At 41.9% G+C, this 22,321-nt stretch overlaps 1 protein-coding gene across 2 annotated transcripts in view; it reads right to left on the minus strand.

Annotated features, from left to right (window-relative positions):
• Positions 1-1,910: 1,910 nt before the first annotated feature.
• The window catches only part of Racgap1 (Rac GTPase activating protein 1), a 30,767-nt gene continuing 10,356 nt past the window's right edge, over positions 1,911-22,321 (minus strand). Inside the window, exons 3-17 of one of the 2 annotated variants that reach the window (XM_027396553.2) lie at positions 21,099-21,290; positions 19,733-19,869; positions 18,134-18,203; positions 16,295-16,348; positions 14,316-14,396; positions 13,694-13,811; positions 12,774-12,904; positions 11,699-11,863; positions 7,006-7,101; positions 6,723-6,921; positions 4,403-4,508; positions 4,109-4,241; positions 3,686-3,809; positions 2,800-2,905; positions 1,911-2,126 (exon numbers count right to left, since the gene is read on the minus strand). In XM_027396553.2, coding sequence (XP_027252354.1) covers positions 2,051-2,126; positions 2,800-2,905; positions 3,686-3,809; positions 4,109-4,241; positions 4,403-4,508; positions 6,723-6,921; positions 7,006-7,101; positions 11,699-11,863; positions 12,774-12,904; positions 13,694-13,811; positions 14,316-14,396; positions 16,295-16,348; positions 18,134-18,203; positions 19,733-19,869; positions 21,099-21,290 — 1,788 coding nt within the window. In that variant the 3' untranslated portion in view covers positions 1,911-2,050. Of the gene's footprint in view, positions 2,127-2,799; positions 2,906-3,685; positions 3,810-4,108; positions 4,242-4,402; positions 4,509-6,722; positions 6,922-7,005; positions 7,102-11,698; positions 11,864-12,773; positions 12,905-13,693; positions 13,812-14,315; positions 14,397-16,294; positions 16,349-18,133; positions 18,204-19,732; positions 19,870-21,098; positions 21,305-22,321 lie in introns of both variants that reach the window. The other variant, XM_027396552.2, reaches the window with a different exon arrangement.

Consider the following 22,321-nt stretch of genomic DNA (forward strand, 5'->3'; position numbering starts at 1 on the left):
CAAAATAAAAACAAAAATTCTCATCAAAGATAAATGACATCAAAGTTGAAGTAATTCTAGGCCAGCTTGGGCCACAGTGAGACATGGTCTAAAACAAGATGGATGAAGAAGCATCATGAGAAAGGGTTAGAAGCAAAAGATAAGGGTCTGGCCACTTCAAAGCCCTGGATCCCTTTAATTAAAAAGGCCCTTGATAATCAAGCTGTTAGATGTGAAGTACTGCTGAAGCTGAAAGTGGGTACATCCCCTTTGCTAGAGTCAGAATTACTTTCATGGCTAAGGTCTCTTGGCTTAGCTCAAAACCTGAGCAACTGGCTGCCAACAACTGACACACAAAACCATTTCCTTTTTCATTAATGAGCCATCAAATCCTGCACAGGGTAGTCTTGCCTTTACTAACACTACACAACCCATTTACTTCCTCTACATTAGCGACTTCAAGTGTACCTTGGAGGGATGCTACACAACAGCAAATGTGGAGCCAGGCCAATTTGAAGCTTGCAAAGACAGAAAAAAAGAAGTACCATCTAGGACAAAGTTTTTTAGAAAAAAAAAAAGACTAGCAGGCATGTGTGAGGAGGGAGTCTGGAAGATGGGACCCATCTTCTGTCAATTTGCTGAGGCAGATGGGCCCTGCTGTGAGAGCTGCCCCCTCCTGGGAAAAAAGCCAGTAGGTTGCCTCCTCTCTCCACTGTTACATATTAAGCCTGCAACTGTTTGCGTTCAATCTTAGATACATTCTGTTCACCAGCTCCAGAGTTCTAAGTGCAGGTGCCCTCAGTTAATCATCCTAGCTCACTCCAGAGTCACTTCCAGCAGTGAAGGATGTTCCAGGCAGCCAGCCAGCGGCAATTTTTTTCTTTAACTCTGCACCATTCTGATCCCTAAAGACTAGTTTAAAATTTTTATTTTTTTGTCTAAAATGCTTTCTTCAAACAAGAAGATAACAAATCTAGGACTTCAGTTTAGAAAAACAGACTTAATAAAAAAAGGAGAAACAAAGCCCTCCAGGCAGACATAAGGTTCAGGTGGAAGTAGAGATGACAACAAACTCAAAACACTTGAAGGGAAGACATTTTCTGAAAGGTGTTGAAGGTTACATTTCCATTCTGGATAAGAAAACCAACATCACATTCATTTTGAAAAAACTATTTATTTTTTTCCATATCATATTCCAAATTTGTGTCTTACAAATAAGAGTTAGTAGGAGTCAGAAAACATCCTAGGGAAGGAAGCCATTTAGATCCTGGGAAAATGCTAATCAAAAAGCCAACATTCACCTACATGTGTCTGCTTCATGGGAAAAGTTCACCACCCAAAATGCAAAGACAGAAACAACTAGCTTTTCTGCCACATGAGAATGGTGACCGTCTTCTGAACTGTCAGCTGACTTGCACACTGACTTTTAAAACAGAAAAGAGGGTCACTCACCAGAATGAATTTAGCTTTAGATCAATCTGGCTTTGACCCCAATCAACTCCAAAAGCCTGGCCAGAAGCCAACTACACACTACAAGGTGTAGCATCGTAGACTGCGGCACTTTCTATGACGAAGACCTGTGAACCCAAATGAAAGCGAAGCATACTCAATCTAGCCCAATGAGGGCTCCATGTCACAGCTCAGTTCCTAAAGGAACACAGGGGCTGGGTTCTGGGATGGGGCCTTCCTGCAGCCTCTGTCCGTTTGTTCTGTCCTACAACTTCTTGTCCTGAAACAACTCAGTTTTGCCCAAAAGGTAGGATTTCCATCATTGTCTAAGTGACACCAAAAGAAAGTCATGAGCAGCCTCTGGCTTTAAAGCCAAAGGGACCCCCCCTCAAAGAGTCACAACCAATGCCTACTACCCTTCCACCCTAGTAAAGATGCCAACAACTAAGACAGTGCTGCTAAGTCAACAGAGGCGAAAGGGGTTACATAATAATGAACTCATACACATTAAACTTTATTTAAAGCCTGGAAAAGGCTAAAAGTACTAATTACACAGGAGGCTGCATAACAAACAGCTATGTCCTGTGGGTAGTAAATGCTGGGACACTGGGCAGAAATGGCTTTACTTGAGGTATGGAGCAGGGAAAAATTTGCCTTGTTGACCTAAGTTGGTGGCAGACTTGCTTTTGTTCCCAAATCTAAAAGACAAATTAGAGAGAATGAATCAGAAGTATTCTACAGAGCCGGTGAGAGGTGCCATGAGGAAAGGCATGCTCTGTTTAAACATGGAGACTTGAATTCCATCCCTAGAGCCCACATAAAGGTAGAAGGGAAGAACCAACTCCACAGAGCTGCCCTCCACATGGGTGCCATGGTACACACATATATCATGCACATGCACACAAATACACATTTTTAAAAAAGTATTCTATAAAAATATTAAATAAGCAATTATAATGTTACTTGATATAAAGAACTAAATACAGGAAACTTCTAGAGAGCTATTTAAAGGTGCTATTGATCACCTAATAGACGAATCACAGTGGAGAGCTTCATTCAGCCTCTACAGGAAGTTTCCTTTAACGTCTAGTTACTTCTAGTTCAATTATTCTTTTCATTTATTTTTTTAGATAAGGCCTTACTATATAGCCCTGGCTGGCCTTGGACTCATGGCAATTCTCCTGTCAGCCTCCTTAATGCTAGGATAGTTGAGACTGCAGGCACATACATCACTGTGTCTAGCTTCAATAAACTATTGCTCCAAAACCTGAAGGCCTGAGTTCACTTGCCAAGAACCACACAGTAGGAGAGCTGACCCTACAGTGTATGTTCTGGCTGAGCACACGCACACACTCACACACTTCTGCATACCTGGGAGTGCTCTTGGAGAGGTTGTACAATCTCTGTGACAGGGAACTTGATAAAGGAGTCTTGGCAAGTTGGAATTCAGGAGTGGTCACAGGCCCCAGGAAGCTCACTTCAAGTAAAATTCAGACATGCTTTGTTAAGCGAGTGACATTTTAAGTGTCAAGATGGATGTTTATGCTGACTACCTTCTGAAGGTTCACAAGCCATTCTGGCCCTCGTTCTGTTAACTCACTCCTGAATCTTCTGAACTATACAGGCAACTACTCAATGAATGGCTGACATTCACTCCCTGGTTCAGACCATTCATTCTCAAGCACCAAACTTTATACATCTAACACCTGAATATTTGGCTTTCACATATATTAGAACAAACAAGACACTTTTCTTTTTTTTTTTTTTTCTTTTTGGTTTTTTGAGACAGGGTTTCTCTGTATTGTTTGGAGCCTATCCTGGAACTCTCTCTGTGGACCAGGCTAGCCTCTAACTCAAGAGATCTGCCTGCCTCAGCCACCAAAGAGCTGGGATTAAAGATGTGCGCCACCAACACCCGGCTACAAGACACTTATCTTAAACTTTCCATGTGTCTATGTGGTGGGTATAAAATGATTCTACTCACATAAAATTGCTAGTAGCAGCATAAATGGCAAACGTCTGGGGCTTGTCAGAGGAGTTGAGAAAGAAGTCTCGTGTAACCCAGAATGGCCCTGAACTCAGTGTGTAGTGGAGGACAGCCTTGAACTCTGTATCCTCTTGCCTTCACTTCCCTAGTGTCAGGAGTACAGGTGCTCCTTACCACACCCAGTCCAGTGTATTCCAAACAGCTGGAGCAAACTCAGGTAGATAGCACATGGTCAAGCCCCTAAAAAAGCAAACACAGTGTAGAACTAACCTTTAATGTCTGGTGTCCGTGGTGTTGAGTTCCCATTGCCACGCTGGATGTCAATGTTCTCTTGTTCCACCATCATGAACTGATTCCAGTACTCCAGGGGCAGAGAAAGCAAGCGCTCCACCACCTAATGGGCATCAAAGTCAAGGCTTACTTCATGTATTCCTTCTTGCTTTGTTTCTGAGACAGTCTCACTCTGCAGTCCAGACTGGCCTAGAACTTAAAATGTAGACCAGGCTGGCCTCAAACTTGTGGCAATCTTCCTGGCACAACCTGCCCATGCAAATACTCAGCATGCTAGGCTTATTTTTTGTCATTATGCCATGTTAGCACATTGCAAAAGCTAGTATTTCATGAATTTCTGTATATGTGCGTGCGTGCGTGCGTGCGTGTGTACACTCACGTGCACGCACTTAGACTACCTACCTTGAGTTGACGCTTGATGTCCTGGAACATTGTCACTGGGTCTGGATTAGGCACTGTATGGGCAACTATTGTAGGGCCAAAGATTTTAGCTAGATTGGCAATATCCATCTTAGTGTTCGGACTCTGAGCCACTCTAAACAAAAGAGTATTATTAAGTTAAAAAAATATTATTCCCTTAAATATAAACCAAAATATAAATCTGTAAGAGAACATTCACAGCCACACTTCCCAATGCCCACATTATCTTCTCCTTGGGAAACCCCCTAACTCGCAAGACAACCCTGCTGTGCTGACCTTTGCAAGTGGATCATGAGGAAGGCTAATGTGTCCCTGTTGGCCTGGGGTAGCTCACTGACAGCCTGGTACATGGCGGCTGTGCTGTTGTCTTCATCTGTTATCTCTGTAATGAGAAGAAAGCACTAAGAAACCCAGACTCTTCCCCTTGACAGAAGCTTCCAAGTTATCGACCACAAAGGCTCATCTGTATACGGATGGAGCTTCTGAAACTTCTGATGAGGTTCATGACAGTCTCAGACTCTAGTCTCATTAACTAGCAGGACACTGGCCAACAGTTCAATATGAGAAGTCAGACCTTCCTAAAAATCTGTTAGAGAAAGCAGCTGGCAACCCATGTGCTGGGAAGACATACAACCATAGTGCGAACCATCAACAAGGAGGAACTCATTCACTCAACATTTAAGGGCTTACTATATACCTGGTGCTATTTCAAATGTGAGGCTAAAACAAGCTAAAAAGGGTCATTGTCTCATGGAATAAACACTATGGGAAGAGCTGGTCAAAAAACAAACAACAAGCCATGTGTCAGGCAGTGTGATACATGAGATAAAGAAAACGAGGCAAGCTGGATACTTTTTTGTTTGTTTGTTTGTTTTTTGCCAGAGAGGGTTTCTCTGTATTACTTTGGAGTCTGCCCTGGAACTCACTCTGTAGACCAGGCTGGCCTCAAACTCACAGAGATCTGCCTGCCTCTGCCTCCCGAGTGCTGGGATTAATGGCGTGCACCACCAACACCTAGCAGCAAGCAGGATACTAGAAAGCAATGGAAGCTGCCACCTCTCAGGACCTCTGGAAGAGCAGTCAGTGCTCTTAACCTCCAAGACATCTCGCCAGCCCAGGGCAGCTTTTGTTTAGTCTTTGAAACTGGTTCTCAGGTAGCCTAGTCTAGTCTCAAGCTCACCATGCAGCCAAAGCTGGTATCAATATCGCCTCACCTCCCACATGCTGGGATTACTATGTCAGCAAACCTGGTTTAGGAAAAGTGTTTCTGAGGACAAAATATATGAAGAGAAGCTGGGGGTGGTGGGAGTAAAGCAAACTACAAACAGATCTAGGGAGAAAAAGTTGGTGCTAAGACTAACAAGTAGGAAGGACTTGAGGTGATTATATGCTAAGAAATCCAAGACTTAGGGCCAGAGAGATGGCTCAGTGGCTGAGCACTGGCTGCTCTTGCAGAGGACCAGGGTTCAATTCCCAAGTCCCACACAGTGACTTACAATTGTTTTGCCACTCCAGTTCCAGGGGATCCGACACCCTCTTCAGGCCTATGTATGCACTATGTGCATGTGGTACAGACATATATGCAGGCAAAAACACACACACACACACACACACACACACACACACACACACACACACACAACAAAATAAAAAGAAACTGACTCCAGGATTCAAAAAGAGGAAGGAAGGTACAAAGCAAAATGGCGTTGGAGGCATAACCAAGCGCCAAGTCACACAGGGTCTTTTCAACCATGTTAGGGATGAATTCAGTCTAAAACTGATGGGAAAGCCGGGCGGTGGTGACACACGCCTGTAATCCCAGCACTCGGGAGGCCAGCCTGATCTACAGAGTGCATTCCAGGACAGACAGGGCTACACAGAGAAACACTGTCTCAAAAACACTATGATAACATAAACTAAAAATAATGGATAGATGACAAAAAGGACATCATGAATTTGGAGTGTAAAAGGACTACTCCAACTCCTGCATAGAGATTACCATGTGAAAGGGACATGCCAGCTCTACAATTAGTAGACAGGGACAGTTAATACCATGACTTGTGATAAATATCAAATTTAAGGTGTATTTACAAGTCTACTGACAAGATTTGTGGTGGAAAAGAAAGGAATCAAAGATGGTTCTGATCTCAAAAGGACAACATAAGACTTGACCAAAAAGCAAACAGCAACAACAAACCCTATAAAATCCTATTCATTTTACGTACATTTTTTTTATTATGAAACATTTTTTTTTTAATGTCTGAGCTACATTGCATGTAGTACCCAAAGAGGCCAGAAGAGGACATCAGATTTCCTGGACTGGAGTTTCAGGTGGCACCACCCAACCATCATGCAGACGCTGGGAATCAAACCCAGGTTCTCTAGAAGAGCAGCCAGTGCTCAGCCACTTAGCCATCTCTTAGACCCTCTATATAGCTAAAGAAGAAAAAGGCAGGATGACGTATATAGTAGTTATTCACCCACCAATTATATGAGTACCTACTGCCCAGGCACTGTACTGGGCAGCAGGGATAGTAAAATGTATGAGCAAAATTCAGTCCTGGAATCACAGTCAAGCACCAAGCTCTGCCCTTACCTGCGGCCTCCATAAAGGCTTTGCTTAGCCAAAAGGTCAGAAGGGGTTCTTTGAGGTTCCGAAGAAAGTCTTTCAGGAGGCTACAGATGGCATGGATGTCATCCACTCTGCTGAGGAGGGGTACAGTTTTCACTTTGAGGAATCTCTCTTTCAGCTCTTTTACTGTTCGGTCACAGCCTGAGATCCTGTATAAGCCTGCCTATTATAAAGACAACACTTAGTCAGGAACTCCCAAATTACTAACACAAACAACAAGCTCACCCTGTGTGGAGTCCACTCTCACCTCAGTCAGGCCTCGCTGCTCTATCTCATTCACACAGCTGACAACAATAGCAGGAATCATTGGAGAAGTCTGGGACACAAAATCTGCCAACATTCCCTGGAAAAAAGGGTCTTTATTTCTTACATCACTGAGACCAAGAGAGAGAGCTGCCGTTAAACACAAAGATATTATATCAGGTTTTGAATTTATATTCTCAAAGTACACATTAAAACAGTCTTGGGGGCTGTCTCAGTGAAGGTTTCTATTATTGCTGTGAAGAGACACCATGACCACAGCAACTCTTATAAAGGAAACCATTTAACTGATGTGGTAGCTTACAGCTTCAGAGGTTCAGTCCATTAACATCATGGCAGGGAGCTTGGTGGCGTGCAAGCAGACATGGTGCTGGCTACATCTTGATATATAGACAGCAGGAAGTGGTCTGTATCACTGGGTGTGGCTTGAGCGTATATGAGACCTCAAAGCCTGCCTCCACAGTAACATACTTCCTCCAACAAGGCCATACCTCCTAATAGTGCCACTCACTTTAAGGGTCATTTTCTTTCAAACCACCACAGGGGCTGAGAGATAGCTTAGCAGGTAAGAACATGAAACATCTTTCAGAGGGCCTGAGTTCACTTCCCAGTACCCCCAAACCAAGTGGCACACAACAGGGGAATCTGACATCTCTGGCCTCCAGAGGTACCTGAACTCATGTATACATACCCCAACCCATACACAGTTTAAATAATAATAATAAAATTTTTTAAAAGTCTTGTAGGGATGGAGTATGGCCCAGTTAGTAGAATGCATACCTAGCGCATGTGAGGCCTTGGTTTTGGTCCCTACCAATTCATACACTATACATGATGGTTCATGTCGGTTATCCCAGCACTCTGGAGATAGGAGCAGGACTAGAGTTTCAAGGTTATCTTAAACTACATAGTAAGTTTGAGGCTATCCTTGGCTGCAAGAGATCCTATCCTGTCTCAAAACAAAAACAAGAGTCTTGATCACTTTTCTTACCTTCACGATGCTACTGATTTATACAAACAACACTTTTTCATGAGCAAGTAATGATGCCACCAACTTTTTTTTTTTTTTTTTTTTTTTGAGACAGGGCTTCTCTGTATTGCTTTGGAGCCTGGCCTGGAACTTGCTCTGTAGACCAGGCTGGCCTTCAATTCACAGAGATCCCCTTACCTCTGCCTCCCAGTACTGGGATCAAAGGCGTGAGCCACCAACACTCAGCTGATGCCACCAACTGTTAAGTACTTCCTTTTCTTTTACTCAAAGACAAGAGAAAGTAAGCAATGAAGAGATTTCAGCTATGGGCTGGGTGTGATGGCACAGACTGTAATCCAGGAAAGGCAGGTGGATCTCTGAGTTCCAGGACAGTTTGGTCTATAGAGAGTTCCAGGACAATCAGGTTTACACAGAGAAACCCTGTCTAGAAAAATCAAAAGTACACTGATGTAAATTTCTTCAAATACCTTTTAGATTTATGCTATGTGCACGAATATTTGGCCTGGGTGTATGTATGAGCGCCATGTGCATGCAGTGCCCTCAGAAGCCAGAAGAGGGAATTAGATTCCCCTGGAACTAGAATTACAGACAATTCTGAGCTGCCATGTGAGTGCCAAGAATCCAATCTGAGTCCTCTGGAAGAGCAGCCTATGCTCTTAACTGATGAGTCATTTCTGTAGTCCCCTGGTTAAGAACAAAATTTACTCAAGAAGAAGAACAGCAGCAGCAGCAGCAGCAGCAGCAGCAGCATCTTGGGTTTTGACTTATGCATTCATAATAAAGTGGCAGAACCATGTTTAGTCACAGAAACCTGCATCTGTTAGCAACTGAGCAAGGGAGGTAAACTTGTATTAATTAGATGAACCATTAAAGTATCCCTTTTATTTTCAGCTAAAACTTGACAGTCCAAACTGAGCATGTCCAGAGGCATTTCCATCATTTTAATGCCAAAAAGAAAATAATTTTATTGTTTTTAATTCTGTGTATGTATGTGTGTATTATGTGTACACACACAAAAGCCAAAGGTATCAGGCCTCTGAAACTGGGGTACAGACAGTTGTGAGCCACCAAACATGGGTCCTCTGCAAGAGCAGCAAATGCTCTTCTTTGTTGTTATTGGGGTTTTTTGAGACAGGGTTTCTCTGTAGATTTGGAGCCTGTCCTGGAACTTACCAGGCTGGCCTCAAACTCACAGAGATCCACTTGCCCCTGCCTCCCGAGTACTGGGATTAAAGATATGCATCAACACCGCCTCACCAGCAGCAAATGCTCTTACCCATACTTAAATCTTTTCCATAAGTGCATCATGACCTTGAATTACAGACACCCCCAAAAAAATGATCTTCTATTTTTTTCTCCTTAAACAGAGTATGGTCAGGAATGTACTCCTTAACTCAGTCAGGGTGCTTTTGGAATGAGCTGATGCCAAGGTGAACATGTTTAGACTCCCTAAATAAAATTTCCATTTTCCTTTGTTCAGGGAAAACTTGATCCCAGTATTCACCGTGTCTACTACAGGTAACAAATCTTTTCCCATTCATATCTTGGCTGGACCTACTTTAGTTTTGCACTCAACAAAATGCAAACCTATTCCATCCATTACATGTCAACATCTAAAGCCAGATATAGAGGGATCAGTAGTTACTTTGTGATGATGGAATTCAACTATAGTCTAAAAGCTATTTATGAGAATTATATGCAGGGAAAAAAAATCAGTCTGGGAAACTTCTAAAGATGAGAAGATAAAATGGGCTTACATTTGGAGACTGTACCGACAAGACTTCCAAAGTTAACACAGACAACACACAAACTGTACCTTAGCAGGGAACATGTTTGACACCAAGCCAGTCTCAAATATTCTTTCTAGTGCTAAGAAATTTCATAGTGGGTGTGGAGATGGCTGAAGTTGACAGTTCTCTTGCAGAGGACCTGAGTTCAATTCCTAACACCCATGTCACATGGCTCACAACTGCCTGTAACTCCAGCTGGAGAGTACTTGAGGACACATACACACATATAACAATAAAATAGATCTTTAAAAGTAATTTCACAGTGCATATGATCTTACATACTATAACATGTTTTACAGTTTAAATCATATAAACCACACATGTGCTGCTTATCACCTATGCTAACAATAGGTGTCCTAATGATAAAACTCTGCACCTGACACTTTGACCAAAACTATGATTTGGGGACTGGAGAGATGGCTCAGCTTAAGAGCACTGGCTTTTCTTCCAGAGAACCCAAGTCAATTCTCAGCACCCAGGTAGCAGTTCACAACTGTCTGTAACTCCAGTTATAGGGGCTCCAACATCCTCACACAATGCATACAAAAAATAAAATAAAATAAAATAAAAATAAAAACAAAGCAAAACAAAACTGTAGTTTGTCACTGTCAGTCAACTGACACAGAACAAAGATCTTTCAGTTTGTGGACTGGACCTAAATAAACTGATAAAAAAAATAAAGTAAGCTGGGCATGGTAGCACATGCCTTTGATCCCAGCACTCTGGAGGCAGAGATAGATAGATCTCTGAGTTCAAGACTAACCTGGTCTACGGAGTAGTTCCAGGACAGCCAAGGCTACACAGAGAAACCCTATCTCAAAAACCCAAAAGATAAAGAAAATAAAAACACAATTGGTAAGTACTAAGGATGAGATTGGAGAATTGACAAAATAAGAATGGCTGTGAGTGTTGGGCATTAGTGGCTCACGTCTTTAATCCCAGCACTCAGGAGACACAGGTAGATGGATCTCTGAGTTCAAGGCACTAGTGGCTCACGTCTTTAATCCCAGCACTCAGGAGGCACAGGTAGATGGATCTCTGTGAGTTCAAGGCCAGCCTGGCTACAGAGCAAGTTCCAGGACAACCTCCAAAGCAATACAGAGAAACCCTGTCTTGAAAAACCAAAAAAAAAAAAAAAAAAAAAAAAAAAAAAAGGTGAGTTTACAATTGTCGAGTTGTGAGTTTACAATTGTCGAGTTAAGTGGTAAGAACCAGGGGTTATCTATAAGAATGTCTATTTGTGGGGCTGGAGAGATGGCTCAGCGGTTAAAAGCACTGACTGTTCTTCCAGAGGTCCTGAATTCAATTCCCGGCAACCACATGGTGGCTCACAACCACCTTGAATGAGATCTGGTGCCCTCTGCTGGCATGCGGGCAGAAGACTGTATACACAATAAATACATAAATAAAGTCTTTAAAAAAATTAAAAATTAAAAAAAAAGAAAAAAAGAATGTCTATTTGTGCGTGTGTGAAATCTTCCTAAGGGAGGAAGGGGAGGAGGGAGGAGGAAGAGAGGGAAGAGAGAGGAAGGAAAAGGGAGAAAGAAGGGAAGAGGAAGGAGGAGGGGGAGGAAGAGAAGAGAGGAGGGCAGGGAGGAGAGAGGAAATAGGAGGGCAGGGAGAAAGAGGGAGAAGAAAAGAGAAGGAGGGAGGGAAGGAGGGGGAAAAATGAAGGAGGAAGAGGAAGGAGGGAGGAGGAGGGAAGAGGGACTTTATGTAGAAAGGTTATTAAACAGAGAAACCCAAACAAGATTCTACCACAAGTCAACATTTTACCATTTCTATTCATTTTTCATGAAGAGAAATGTTATTTAATATCAATAATTTTAAAATAAAAACTGACTATGCCTTTTAAAGACTAAAGAAGAAACAATATGGCTGGCTCCCATGAGTCTTACCTCTCCAATCTTAACTGGAGTTCCCACCAGGGGAGAAATGCAGGGAAGGGGACATCGATCCCGACATTCTGGATGAGAGACCAAACGGCAGTCTCGACATTTGAGAGACAGCTTGCCAAATTTGATGCGCTTTCCACAGGGAACACAAGATTCAGGCTTTATAACCTAAAGATAAAACAGGGCAGAAGCAATAGAATGATATGAATTAACAAAGTGATTGTCAATCACATGCATTAAGTACACAGTATGTATAAAACAACTTTTTAGGTAATTGCACATTTTAATGTAATTACCACAAAAATTCTGAAAAATAGGTCTTGTTTGCTTCATTTTAAGAATAGCAGCAGTCGGGGCTGGAGAGATGGCTCAGAGGTTAAGAGTACTGACTGCTCTTCCAGAGGTCCTGAGTTCAATTCCCAGCAACCACCTGGTGGCTCACAGCCATCCATTGAGATCTGGTGCCCTCTTCTGGTGTGCAGATATACATGGAAGCAGAATATTGTATACATAATAAATAAATAAAATCTTTAAAAAAAAAAAAAAAAGAATAGCAGCAGTCTACTGGGCATAGTGGCTCATGCCTTTAATTCTGGTACCTGGGAGACAAAGGCAGGAGGATCTCTTCGAGTTCAAGGCCAGCCTAGTCTACAGAACTAGTTCCAAGACAGCTAGGGCTGCAGAGAAAAACTCAGTCTCGAAAACAAACAGTTGGGCAGTGGTGGCACACACCTTTAATCCCAGCACTAGGGAGGCACAGGCAGGCGGATCTCTGTGAGTTTGAAACCAGCCTGGTCTACAAGAGCTAGTTCCAGGACAGCCTCCAAAGCCACAGAGAAACTCTGTCTTGAAAAACCAAAAAGAAAGAAAACAAATAAGCTCAATAAAAAGAAACAATTCCCTCTGCTCCCTCCAAATACAAAGATAAATAAATAGTGGTGGTGAGGCCCTGTACATCCAGCATTTGAGGTTAAGGCAGGAGGCACAACAGAGCTAGAGGCCAACCTGGGCTACAAAGAATAAGCCTGTTTCCAAAAACAAAATTGGCTCAAAAGAAATGCAGCCATCCCAGATTTACCGTCTTTGAGACAAAGTCATGTAGGCGCATGCCTCCATTATTGTGAGGTGTGCCTGAATTGTCTGTCTCAGTTCTTGGCTCCAGTGGCCTGCTGTTCAGTGCGGAGTCACTGTTCACAGGTTGTAAAGGACCTAGAAAACAATCAAATTTAAACTTTTGTCCTAAATAAAAATCTTCATCCTTCTGGATTTTAATGCTATTTTTAATTTTCTTAGTTTTCCCTTTTAGTTTCGCTTTTAATATAACTAGTAGTAGTGAACACACACAGTTTCCAGGAAAAGCCCCAATTCTCCACTAGTAGCTACCCAGAAGTAAAGCACAAACATGCCAGAGTAGCAGTAAGCAGGTAGTAAGAACTTCCCCACTATGGCTCATCTGTCTCAAGAGGCTTCAAACCTACTCTCAATTTCAACCAGTATTCTTATTTATTCATATTTGGTTTTGGTAGCCAAGGCTGGCTTCAAACATACTTGATCTTCCTATCTTAGAACCTGGGTGGATCCTTTCAGACATGAGACACCACACCTGGCTTTTCTTTCTTCCTTTCTTTCCTTTTTAATTTTTTTGAGCTTTAATGTAGTGTCCAAGGAGGCCAGAAAGGGATGTCAGATTCCCTGTCTGGAGTTACAGATGGTTGTCAGCCACCATTTGGGTGCTAGGAACCAAGCCTGAATCCTCTCCAAGAGCAGCAAGTACTAAGCCATGTCACCAGCCCCTCTTTCTGTTTTTTTTTTTTTTTTTTGGGGGGGGTCTCACCATGTATCCACTGGTTGACCTTGAACTCGCTATGAAGTCTAGGCTGCCCTCCAATTCCAATCTATCTGTCTATCTCTGCTTCCAAGAGATCAAATTATAGCACCTGCCTCCACATGCCAGCTCTCTAGAGACAATGATGAAATTTAGCCATAAATCCACTAGACCTGATTTCCCCCGACTCCTGGTCCAAGCTGGCAATGTCTCAATCGTAGATACAGCTTCAATGGGTCCGCCATCAGTCGGAACAGTCACTGTAGTTTTTGCAACTATTGATTCATTTGCCTGAAACAGAAGCCATAATGAAAGAAAGATAAACAGACTGTTTCTCTACAGGTATTTTCCAGTGCCTAAAAAAATCCCCAAATTCTGTGTTAACACTTATATTCCAATACTAAACCCTTAAGTCAAAAATCTCATACACTGCAGGGGGAATATATACAGCAAAATACAATCAAACCTATAGCTGCCAATTTTTTTTTTTTCTTGTTTGCTTTAGGATAGGATGTCTCTATATAGCCCTGGCTGTCCTGGAATGTTGTTAGTCCAGGCTAGCCCCAGATTCAGAGATACTCACCTGTCTATGACTCCAGAGTGCTAAGATTAAAGGTCTACACCACTGACAGTTCTTAATCAAAGCCCACGTGTATGGACAACAAAGGCTCGTTGTCCACACTCAAACGTCTCTCAAAATAATACTGTGGTAACAATGACCGTCACTTTACTGTGCAGAGCCACTAACCCCTAGTGCATTTAAGACCCCAGTTCTCTGTCACTGACTCCTCTCACCTGGTCTACTGTAGAGCCAATGGAGCAGGTTTTCTTTACAGGACCAGGAGGGCCATCGATGAACTGTCTGCTGTTGGAGCGCTAGAGAGGGAGTAAAGAACAAAATTTGTAGTGTCAAGTAGAACCGAAGCCCAGAAAACACACAATCCTATCAACAACTACATGCAAGTCCTAAGAACCAGAGCTACAATAAATAATAATCTGTTCTTTCTCATGGCCTGTTTGTTAAACAAACACAAAAATGCTTTCAGTGCTATAGAAAAAAAGAGACAAGCTTTGAAGACAGCATCAGAAAAGAAGAACTATAATCCTATCTAAGGACATGAAGTCTTTGGAAACACATCAAATACCCTAAGCACATCAGCCTAGATAGATCTCCATATCCCATTATACACACACTGCATCTGAAGCTTGTATTAGAGCACAAAAGTCCTGCATAAAAATTCATATGACAACTCAAAACAAACTCAAATATATTCTTTCCTACTATATGGAGAGATAGCCCAGACCCATGAAATAGAGCAGACTCTTGCCCTGAGTCACTACATTGAGCAATCTCACTATAGCCCCTCCAGGACCTGTGAGATAACATAATGGGTAAAGGTGCTCACTGTGCAAGCCTGATGATCTGAATTCAATTCCCAGAACCTACAGTGGCTGGGAAAGAACCAATTCTTATGCACTGAGGTATGCATGTGCCTGTACTCACTCACACACACATACATAATAATAGTAATAAATAGAATTTTTAAATTAAAGAAGTATTGCCCAAGTAGTATTAATCTATTTGTGTTTTGTGCGTGTTTGCTTTGAAACAGGGTTTCTCTATGTAGCCCTAGCTGTCCTGAAACCCTCTCTGTAGACCAGGCTGGGCTCCAATTCAGAGATCCATCTACTTCTGCCACCCAAGTGCTGAGATTAAAAGTGTGTGTCTCCACAGCTGACCCACATTTTTGTGTTTTTTAAGTGTCTAGAGATGTGTCAGAAATATAGTTTTGTATCCAAATTTCCCAAAAAGAAAAAAAATATTACTCTGGTGGTGGCGGTGCACGCCTTTAATCTCAGCACTCAGGAAGCCCAGGCAGGTGGATCTCTGTGAGTTCAAGACCAGCCTGGTCTACAAGAGCTAGTTCCAGGAAAGCCTCCAAAGCCACAGAGAAACTCTGTCTCGAAGAAAAAATATTACTAATGGGTTTTTGTTTTGTTTTTTTAATATTTACTTTTATATTGTATGTATGAGTAGCCTGCATATATACGTGAACACCACGTGTATGTCTGATGCTCAAGGAGGCTATAAAAAGGCACGGGATCCCCTGGAACTACAGTGACATACATTTCAGTCACCACCTGGAACAACATCCAGGTCCTCTACAAAGCAGCAAGTACTCTTAACTGCAAGCTACCTCTTCAGCCCTGCTTTTTTGTTTGTTTGTTTGTTTGTTTGTTTTACATAGGATATCACAATGTAGTTCAACTTGGTCTCAAACTTGATAAGTAGCCCAGGCTAGCCTCAAACTCATGATCTTCCTGACTCAACCTCTTTGTGTTAGGATCACAACTAAGGGACACGATGCCAGGAAAGAAAAAAATTTTTTTTAATTTTTGGAGACAAGGGCTCTCCTAGAACTTACTCTGTAGACCAGACTGGTCTTGAACTTAAGAGATACGCCTGCCTCTGCCTCCCAAGTGCAGGGATTAAAGACATGTGCTACCAAGCCTGGTGAAACTTTTGTTTTATAAACTGTAAAACATCTGAGTCTAATGTCATAAATTCATAATCCCAACCACTTAGAAAGCTGAGGTAGAAGGGTCACAAATTTAAGGCTTTCCTACACAGTAAGTTAAGGACATCTTGGGAACTTAGTGAATGTGTTAAAAGGGTGACAAGTGACAACTGACTAGTGAGAGCATTTGCCTAGTGTGCATGGGACCATGGGTTCAAGCCCCACTCGGGAGGGGCAAGAAGAACATATACATACCCTCTTTTCTCGTTTCTTCATTTTGAAATTCTTCACCAAAGAAGAATCCCAGTCCTGTTGGCAATTAGAGCATATTAATCTCTTTCTTTGGTTAGGTCACTCAAAAATCCTGTGCAAATAAATTTACTGCACACAAGTCAGACTACCTAACTTAAAACCCCAGGAGAAGGACATTAAGATAGCCTTTGGAGTTTGCTCAAAGCTCCAGTTAGCAGGCTCCCTTCAAATATTGAAGCAACAGTAACAGAATCAGGAACCAATGCCACAGAGACAGGAAAAGGTTAGAGACTCAACCTCTGTCGTGATTATTTCAGGTGCCTGGTCCTTTATTCCTGATTATTTTTCTAATTAGTTTTAGAACTTAGAGAATATAAGACACTGTACTGACCATGTTAGATGTGACTCTTGCCCTGTGATTGCTACTGTCTAATTGGATACTCCATCCAACAGTCCCATTTAAGAAGTTAGTTTACCTTTTTTAACCTTCAATATCTCTTTCTTGATCCTAAAAGGCTGTTTACCTTTGAATTCTATACTTTTTACTACAGACTACTTTCACTTCCATTATTGTAACCAGTGGCATTCACTTTAGTATTTACCTGCGCTTCCCTTTCTCCTGGTTACCCCTAAAAACACAGTACCCAGAAACAGCACATTCAACAAACAGTAGTCAAATAATCTAGCTACTGGTTGATCAGCTCCAATTATAACAGCTATCACAGTAGAGGTTTTCCTCAGAACTCACCAGATATGTTTGATTATATACCCCAGACCTACTCTATATAATTCTTTATTTCAAAAGGTGGCTTCCCAATATTTGTATGCTTTAAATGGACACTGACTATGAGCAAAAACACTCCTAGGAATGTAGTATGTACTACTTGCTTTGCCATCAAAAACCAAACACTAACGACTTCCTGTGCTTTGGTTTGTTTGCTGGGTTTCAGCCTCCCACAGAAATGATAAACTGCCAGTAGTCTACCAGTCTCCTGAACATTAAAGACTAAAATATCAGTAGGAATATGAAACATTTATACAGAAATTTCACCAGTTCTGCTATCAACAAAAGCAAGGTAATAAGTTTAGACATAGCAACCATTGCTTAATCAAAGAATAATATGCTGCCCAACAATTTAAAGTCCATCCTTCTGGCTCAAGTCCAAGGACTTCAGTTTCCTTTTTGTTTGTTTGTTTGTTTGTTTTTGTTTTTTGAGACAGGGTTTTTCTGTGTAGCTTTGTAGATCAGGCTGGCCTCGAACTCACCAAAATCCACCCACCTCTGCCTCCTGAGTGCTAGGATTAAAGGCGTGAGCCACCACTGCCCAGCTCAGTTTCCTTCTAATAGATATGAAGGATGGCTAAGCTTCCCTCAAGAACCAAACTAATTCGGAAATAAGTATAAAATCTATTGACTTTAGCAGCAGCAAATAAACCTTACCTGGGTCTACATAGCAAGCTCCAAGACAGTTACAACTACATAGTGAGATCCTATCTCAAAAATTAAAACTAAAACACTTTGCCTGATCAATCTTACTAATTTTCACCCCTTGTTAGGGCTTTAACAAGTTAGAACACAATTACTACAGCTACCTCCCAGAGACCCTTCAGAAAAACTCAGCTTTACAGCAAACTCTGAGTTGTACATTCTGACTTCCAGAAAATAAATATTTAAGTCAGTGCCTTACACTTGTGTGGGTTTACATTTTAAGTTGCTAGCTCAGAACATGTAACAAATCAACAATGAAAGCATCAGAAAGGATGGCCAAGGACAGGAGCAGGGGTGCTCCTATAGGGCAGGTGAACAAAAGTAGATAACTCCAGAGAGCAAATGTTTATTACCAGTGATTCATCAGTCTTGTCAAAGCTGATATCTGATAAAATGGAACCAGATTCATCAATGGTTGACAGTCTGGATTAAAAACAATAACACAGTATTAGACACAGGACACCATAAAACATAAGAGCCATCGGTAACCCACAAAGTCCCACTGGTCACATACAAGCACAAGCTGAAGCCCTAGCTGCAGTGAGCTGATCTCCTCTGTTTTCAGGGAGCACTGTGAGTGCAGGACAGCCCAGTGGCTTCAGTAGCAAGTGAGCATTACAGCCACGGCTATGTGGGCATTTCTTGCTGAGTGTGTACTACAAGGAATCAGACTGAGGTTCAATTCAATTCAGTTCAATATGCTTCCTACAAGTGCATATTTACCCAGCACTGGGCTATTGGTTTGATATTTTTGTCTGAGCCAAAGCATCTAGCCCATGCAGGCCATGAACTTCCTATGTAACTGGAAATGATCTTCAACTTCTGACTCTCCTGCCCCGACTTCCCAAACATGGGATTACAGATATGTACCCCTATGCCCACTTTACAAAGCACTGGAAACTGAACCATACTAGACAAGTACACTCCTATCTGAGCTACATGCCCAGCCCCCAGCATTGACTTTAAGACATTAAGCCTAAACTGACTATAATGGTCCATCAGGTAATCGTAGCACTTGAGAGGCACAAGCCCAGGAATTCAAGGCCAGCCTGGGATAAGACCCTGCCTCAAAAAATAGGAAGGTTTGGGGGCGGGTGGGGGGAGGTGATGAGAGATGGTTCAGTGATTAAGAGCTCACACTACCTACATCAGGCAGTTGATAGTTTTTATAGCTCTCATTCCAGGGAATCACTATCCTCTTCTGGTGTTCATGGGAACCCCTGCACACATGGCTTATCCTCTCACACACATGCTCATAATTTTTTTAATCATTAAAAAAAAAGCAAGTTCATATATCTTCTTGGTTATAAAAATCCCACATGAGCTGGGCATAGTGGCATCAGAGCTTTCACCCCAGCATTCAGGAGGCAGAGAAAAATAGATCTCTATGAATTCAAGGGCAGCCTGACGTACGTAAACAATAAATTCAGGCCACCCAGGGCTACACCCTAAGACCCCATCTCACCAAACCAAACAATATTCCCCACAGACCAATCAACCAACAAAACAAATAACCCTTAAGAGTGTAAGCCTTTTCCTACTTATTGCACTGGGAGTATTACATTCAAAGCCTGGCTGAGACTACTTTAGCGACACTATGGAACCAAAAAGATTGTCTGGTCTTACTCCCAGCAGCTGCAGAGCTCTCTGGAGAATAAACACTGCGAGTACTGCTGAACTGCGACTTTCACCTCTGGTTTCTTCACAATGTACAGGATTAGTTATTGATGTGTAATTTAACACCAACATCAAAATTGCACCCATGGTGAAACAACATCCTAAGGAAAGCTTAAAAAATAATGAAAGCAATTGGGGGCGGGCTCTGTGCCGCTCCCTCCCCCACCCCACCCCTAAGGCTCTTCTGCTTTGTTCAGCACACATAAGAGGTCAGATAATGGGACTTCTGACAGCTGTGCTGCTTGTGATCAGATGACAACAGATGCGGTTCCCACCTATTGTTCCCAGGGTTGCCACTGGATGCCTGTCCTCGGTTGAGAAAAGCTAGAGCTGATTTTTGTTCCTCGCTTAGCTGAATGCTGCCAGATGTGTCACACATGAGTATATCTCGAATCAGCTGAATCTGTTGTTCCTACAGACCAAAGCAGAGTAAAGCATCATAACTAGCCAGGGAAGAAAGCTTCACCTCACATTTATGGGATAGACACAAGACATTAAAACACAACATTATGCAAATGGGCCTTCAGGAAGGCATTACAACAACAGAATATTAATTCACATCAAGCCCAGGCTGTGGCTGTTTTCTGATGAATAAAATCAACTCCATATAGAATAGGGGGGCTCTTCTATGATATTTTTAGATCAAACTGCTAATCCAAGAGGAGAGTAATATAGAATGAGAGTTCCAAAATAGATTTCACATAGCAAAAATATTTCACGCGTGTTGTTTTTAATCAGAGCAATTATTAGCTTCTTTTATGGACCAAAGCAGTCACATGTTTTTCTAAATGATAGAACAAAATACATTTAAAATAGATACAAAGCTGCAATGCAGACAATTTGTGCTTACTAAGGCATCAAACACTGAGTTAAGATGGATTTGTCCCCTCGGGTAAAGCTCTCCTTTGCACTAAGACCCTCCTGTCACATCAAAATAACAACATCACCGTATGCCAGTCACACTGTTCAAATCACTAAATACATCTAGCCCTTTACCCTGAGTTAGAAAGCACTGATGAGGTATTAGAGCTGCCTTGCCTGTATCGATGACAGCGGGCCAGTGTAATCAACTCATAAAAGGAGAACAACATTCTTGGCATTTATACTAAACAACATGGGCTGAGCACAGCAGCATATACCTCTAAACCCAGTGTTCAGGGAGCAGAGGCAGGAGGATCATCCCTGAGTTTCAGACCATCGGGGATTATAGAGTAGAACCCTGTCTCAAAAGATACCCACCCCTGTGGAATAGCAAATAAATTGTGATAGATAAGTATTCTAGAGTTTCATTATCATTCTCCTTATTTTAATTCTTAAAAAGAATTTTTTGGAATGCTGGAACTCAGGACCTTATGTATGCCAGGCAAGTATTTTACCAACTGTATCCTTGGCCACTTTGTTTTCACTCTCAATTGAAATCTGTCTAGTGAAAAACACTTTCAAGTCTAAAGGAGAAAATAAATATTTATTTCAAACTGAAAAAACAGAGGTCACAGGCTACAGTTTCATCTCCAATCACAGGCAAGATGTCAAACCATTTTCAGTTGTTTATGTAGAGGGGAATCTGGGTATATTTGGTAACTAGAAAAATTATCAAATGATGTCTCCCCAGCCCATCACAGTCTAACATGCAATACACACCAGTTTTGCACATTCAGCCTCAGCTCGCTGTCGCCGTTTGATCTCTACATCTACTTGATTACGTGCATGCTTCAGCTTAACGTCCAGAGCACTACGCCCAGTCTCTGCTTTCAACAACAGATCTTTGAATTTCTCCAGCTCCTGGTTTGTTCTTTGACACTTCTTCCGGAAATCCTCGAAGTCCTTCACAACCTGGATGAATTCAACTGTGGACAGGTAAAAACTTCAACAATCCAAGCAGCAAAAATACAACTGTTCAAATAAACAGGTCTATAGTTAGGCTTCATCCCAAATATAAAGTCTTGCTGGGCTTTGGTCAAACTGAGCTGAAAATTCATCCCAGATATAAAGTCTTGCTGGGCTATGGTCAAACTGAGCTGAAAATGACCAGGAACAATCCCTGTTTGGTTACCTTTGGACGAGAGTTTAGTGGGAAGCAACTCCTGATTCAATAGGCTACACACTTTGGCTTAACCAGGGCATCTGCTACGGAGTATGTAGCTCATTAGTCACCTGTCTCCAGATGTCACCAATGCTGAAAGCTCCTGAACAGAAGGCAATCAAAAAGGGATACCTTTGGGGCAGCTTTCAGACATTAGGACAGTCACATAAAACAAAACTCAGCCTCCTTTACAGTCACACATTGCTGAACCAGAGTTAAACAGCAAATTCAGGTATAACTGCTACAATGCTCTAGTAGATGTAGATTGATATTACAGATACCTAAGACCTGTAATTCCATTCAGCAATAATTATACAAATATTGATCAGAAAGTAAAGAGCCAATTGCTTTTGCTGTTTAACAATGCCCTGAAGGGAAGTAAATACTCCAGTATAAAAGCAGAAATGATCACACTAGCTCTAGGAAAGTCCCTGGAAGCAGAATGGGGGACTCTGTTCAAATGTCTGCAAAGATGACAGAATCACCAAGCAGCATGAAGCACCTCAAAGTAAGTCAACCCATCAGCGTTCATTTTCACCCCCTGCTTCTAGTGAAGACTGGTCTAAAACGAGCACCAAGTGCCTTCAATTCCTGAGCTAACTTCAACCTATCTCCAAGCATCACTCTCCATCAACAGCGTATAGGAAGATTCCAAACCCTGTTTACAGATGAAACTAAGCCATACCCATGTAAAGCCAGCAGATTTTTAGGTAGCAAGGGCATTTTTCCTATACAAATTTAAACCATGTACAGAAATATACATCATACAAGCAATTTTAAT

Source organism: Cricetulus griseus, chromosome 2 (genome assembly GCF_003668045.3).
Source record: "Cricetulus griseus strain 17A/GY chromosome 2, alternate assembly CriGri-PICRH-1.0, whole genome shotgun sequence".
NCBI classification, from domain to species: domain Eukaryota; kingdom Metazoa; phylum Chordata; class Mammalia; order Rodentia; family Cricetidae; genus Cricetulus; species Cricetulus griseus.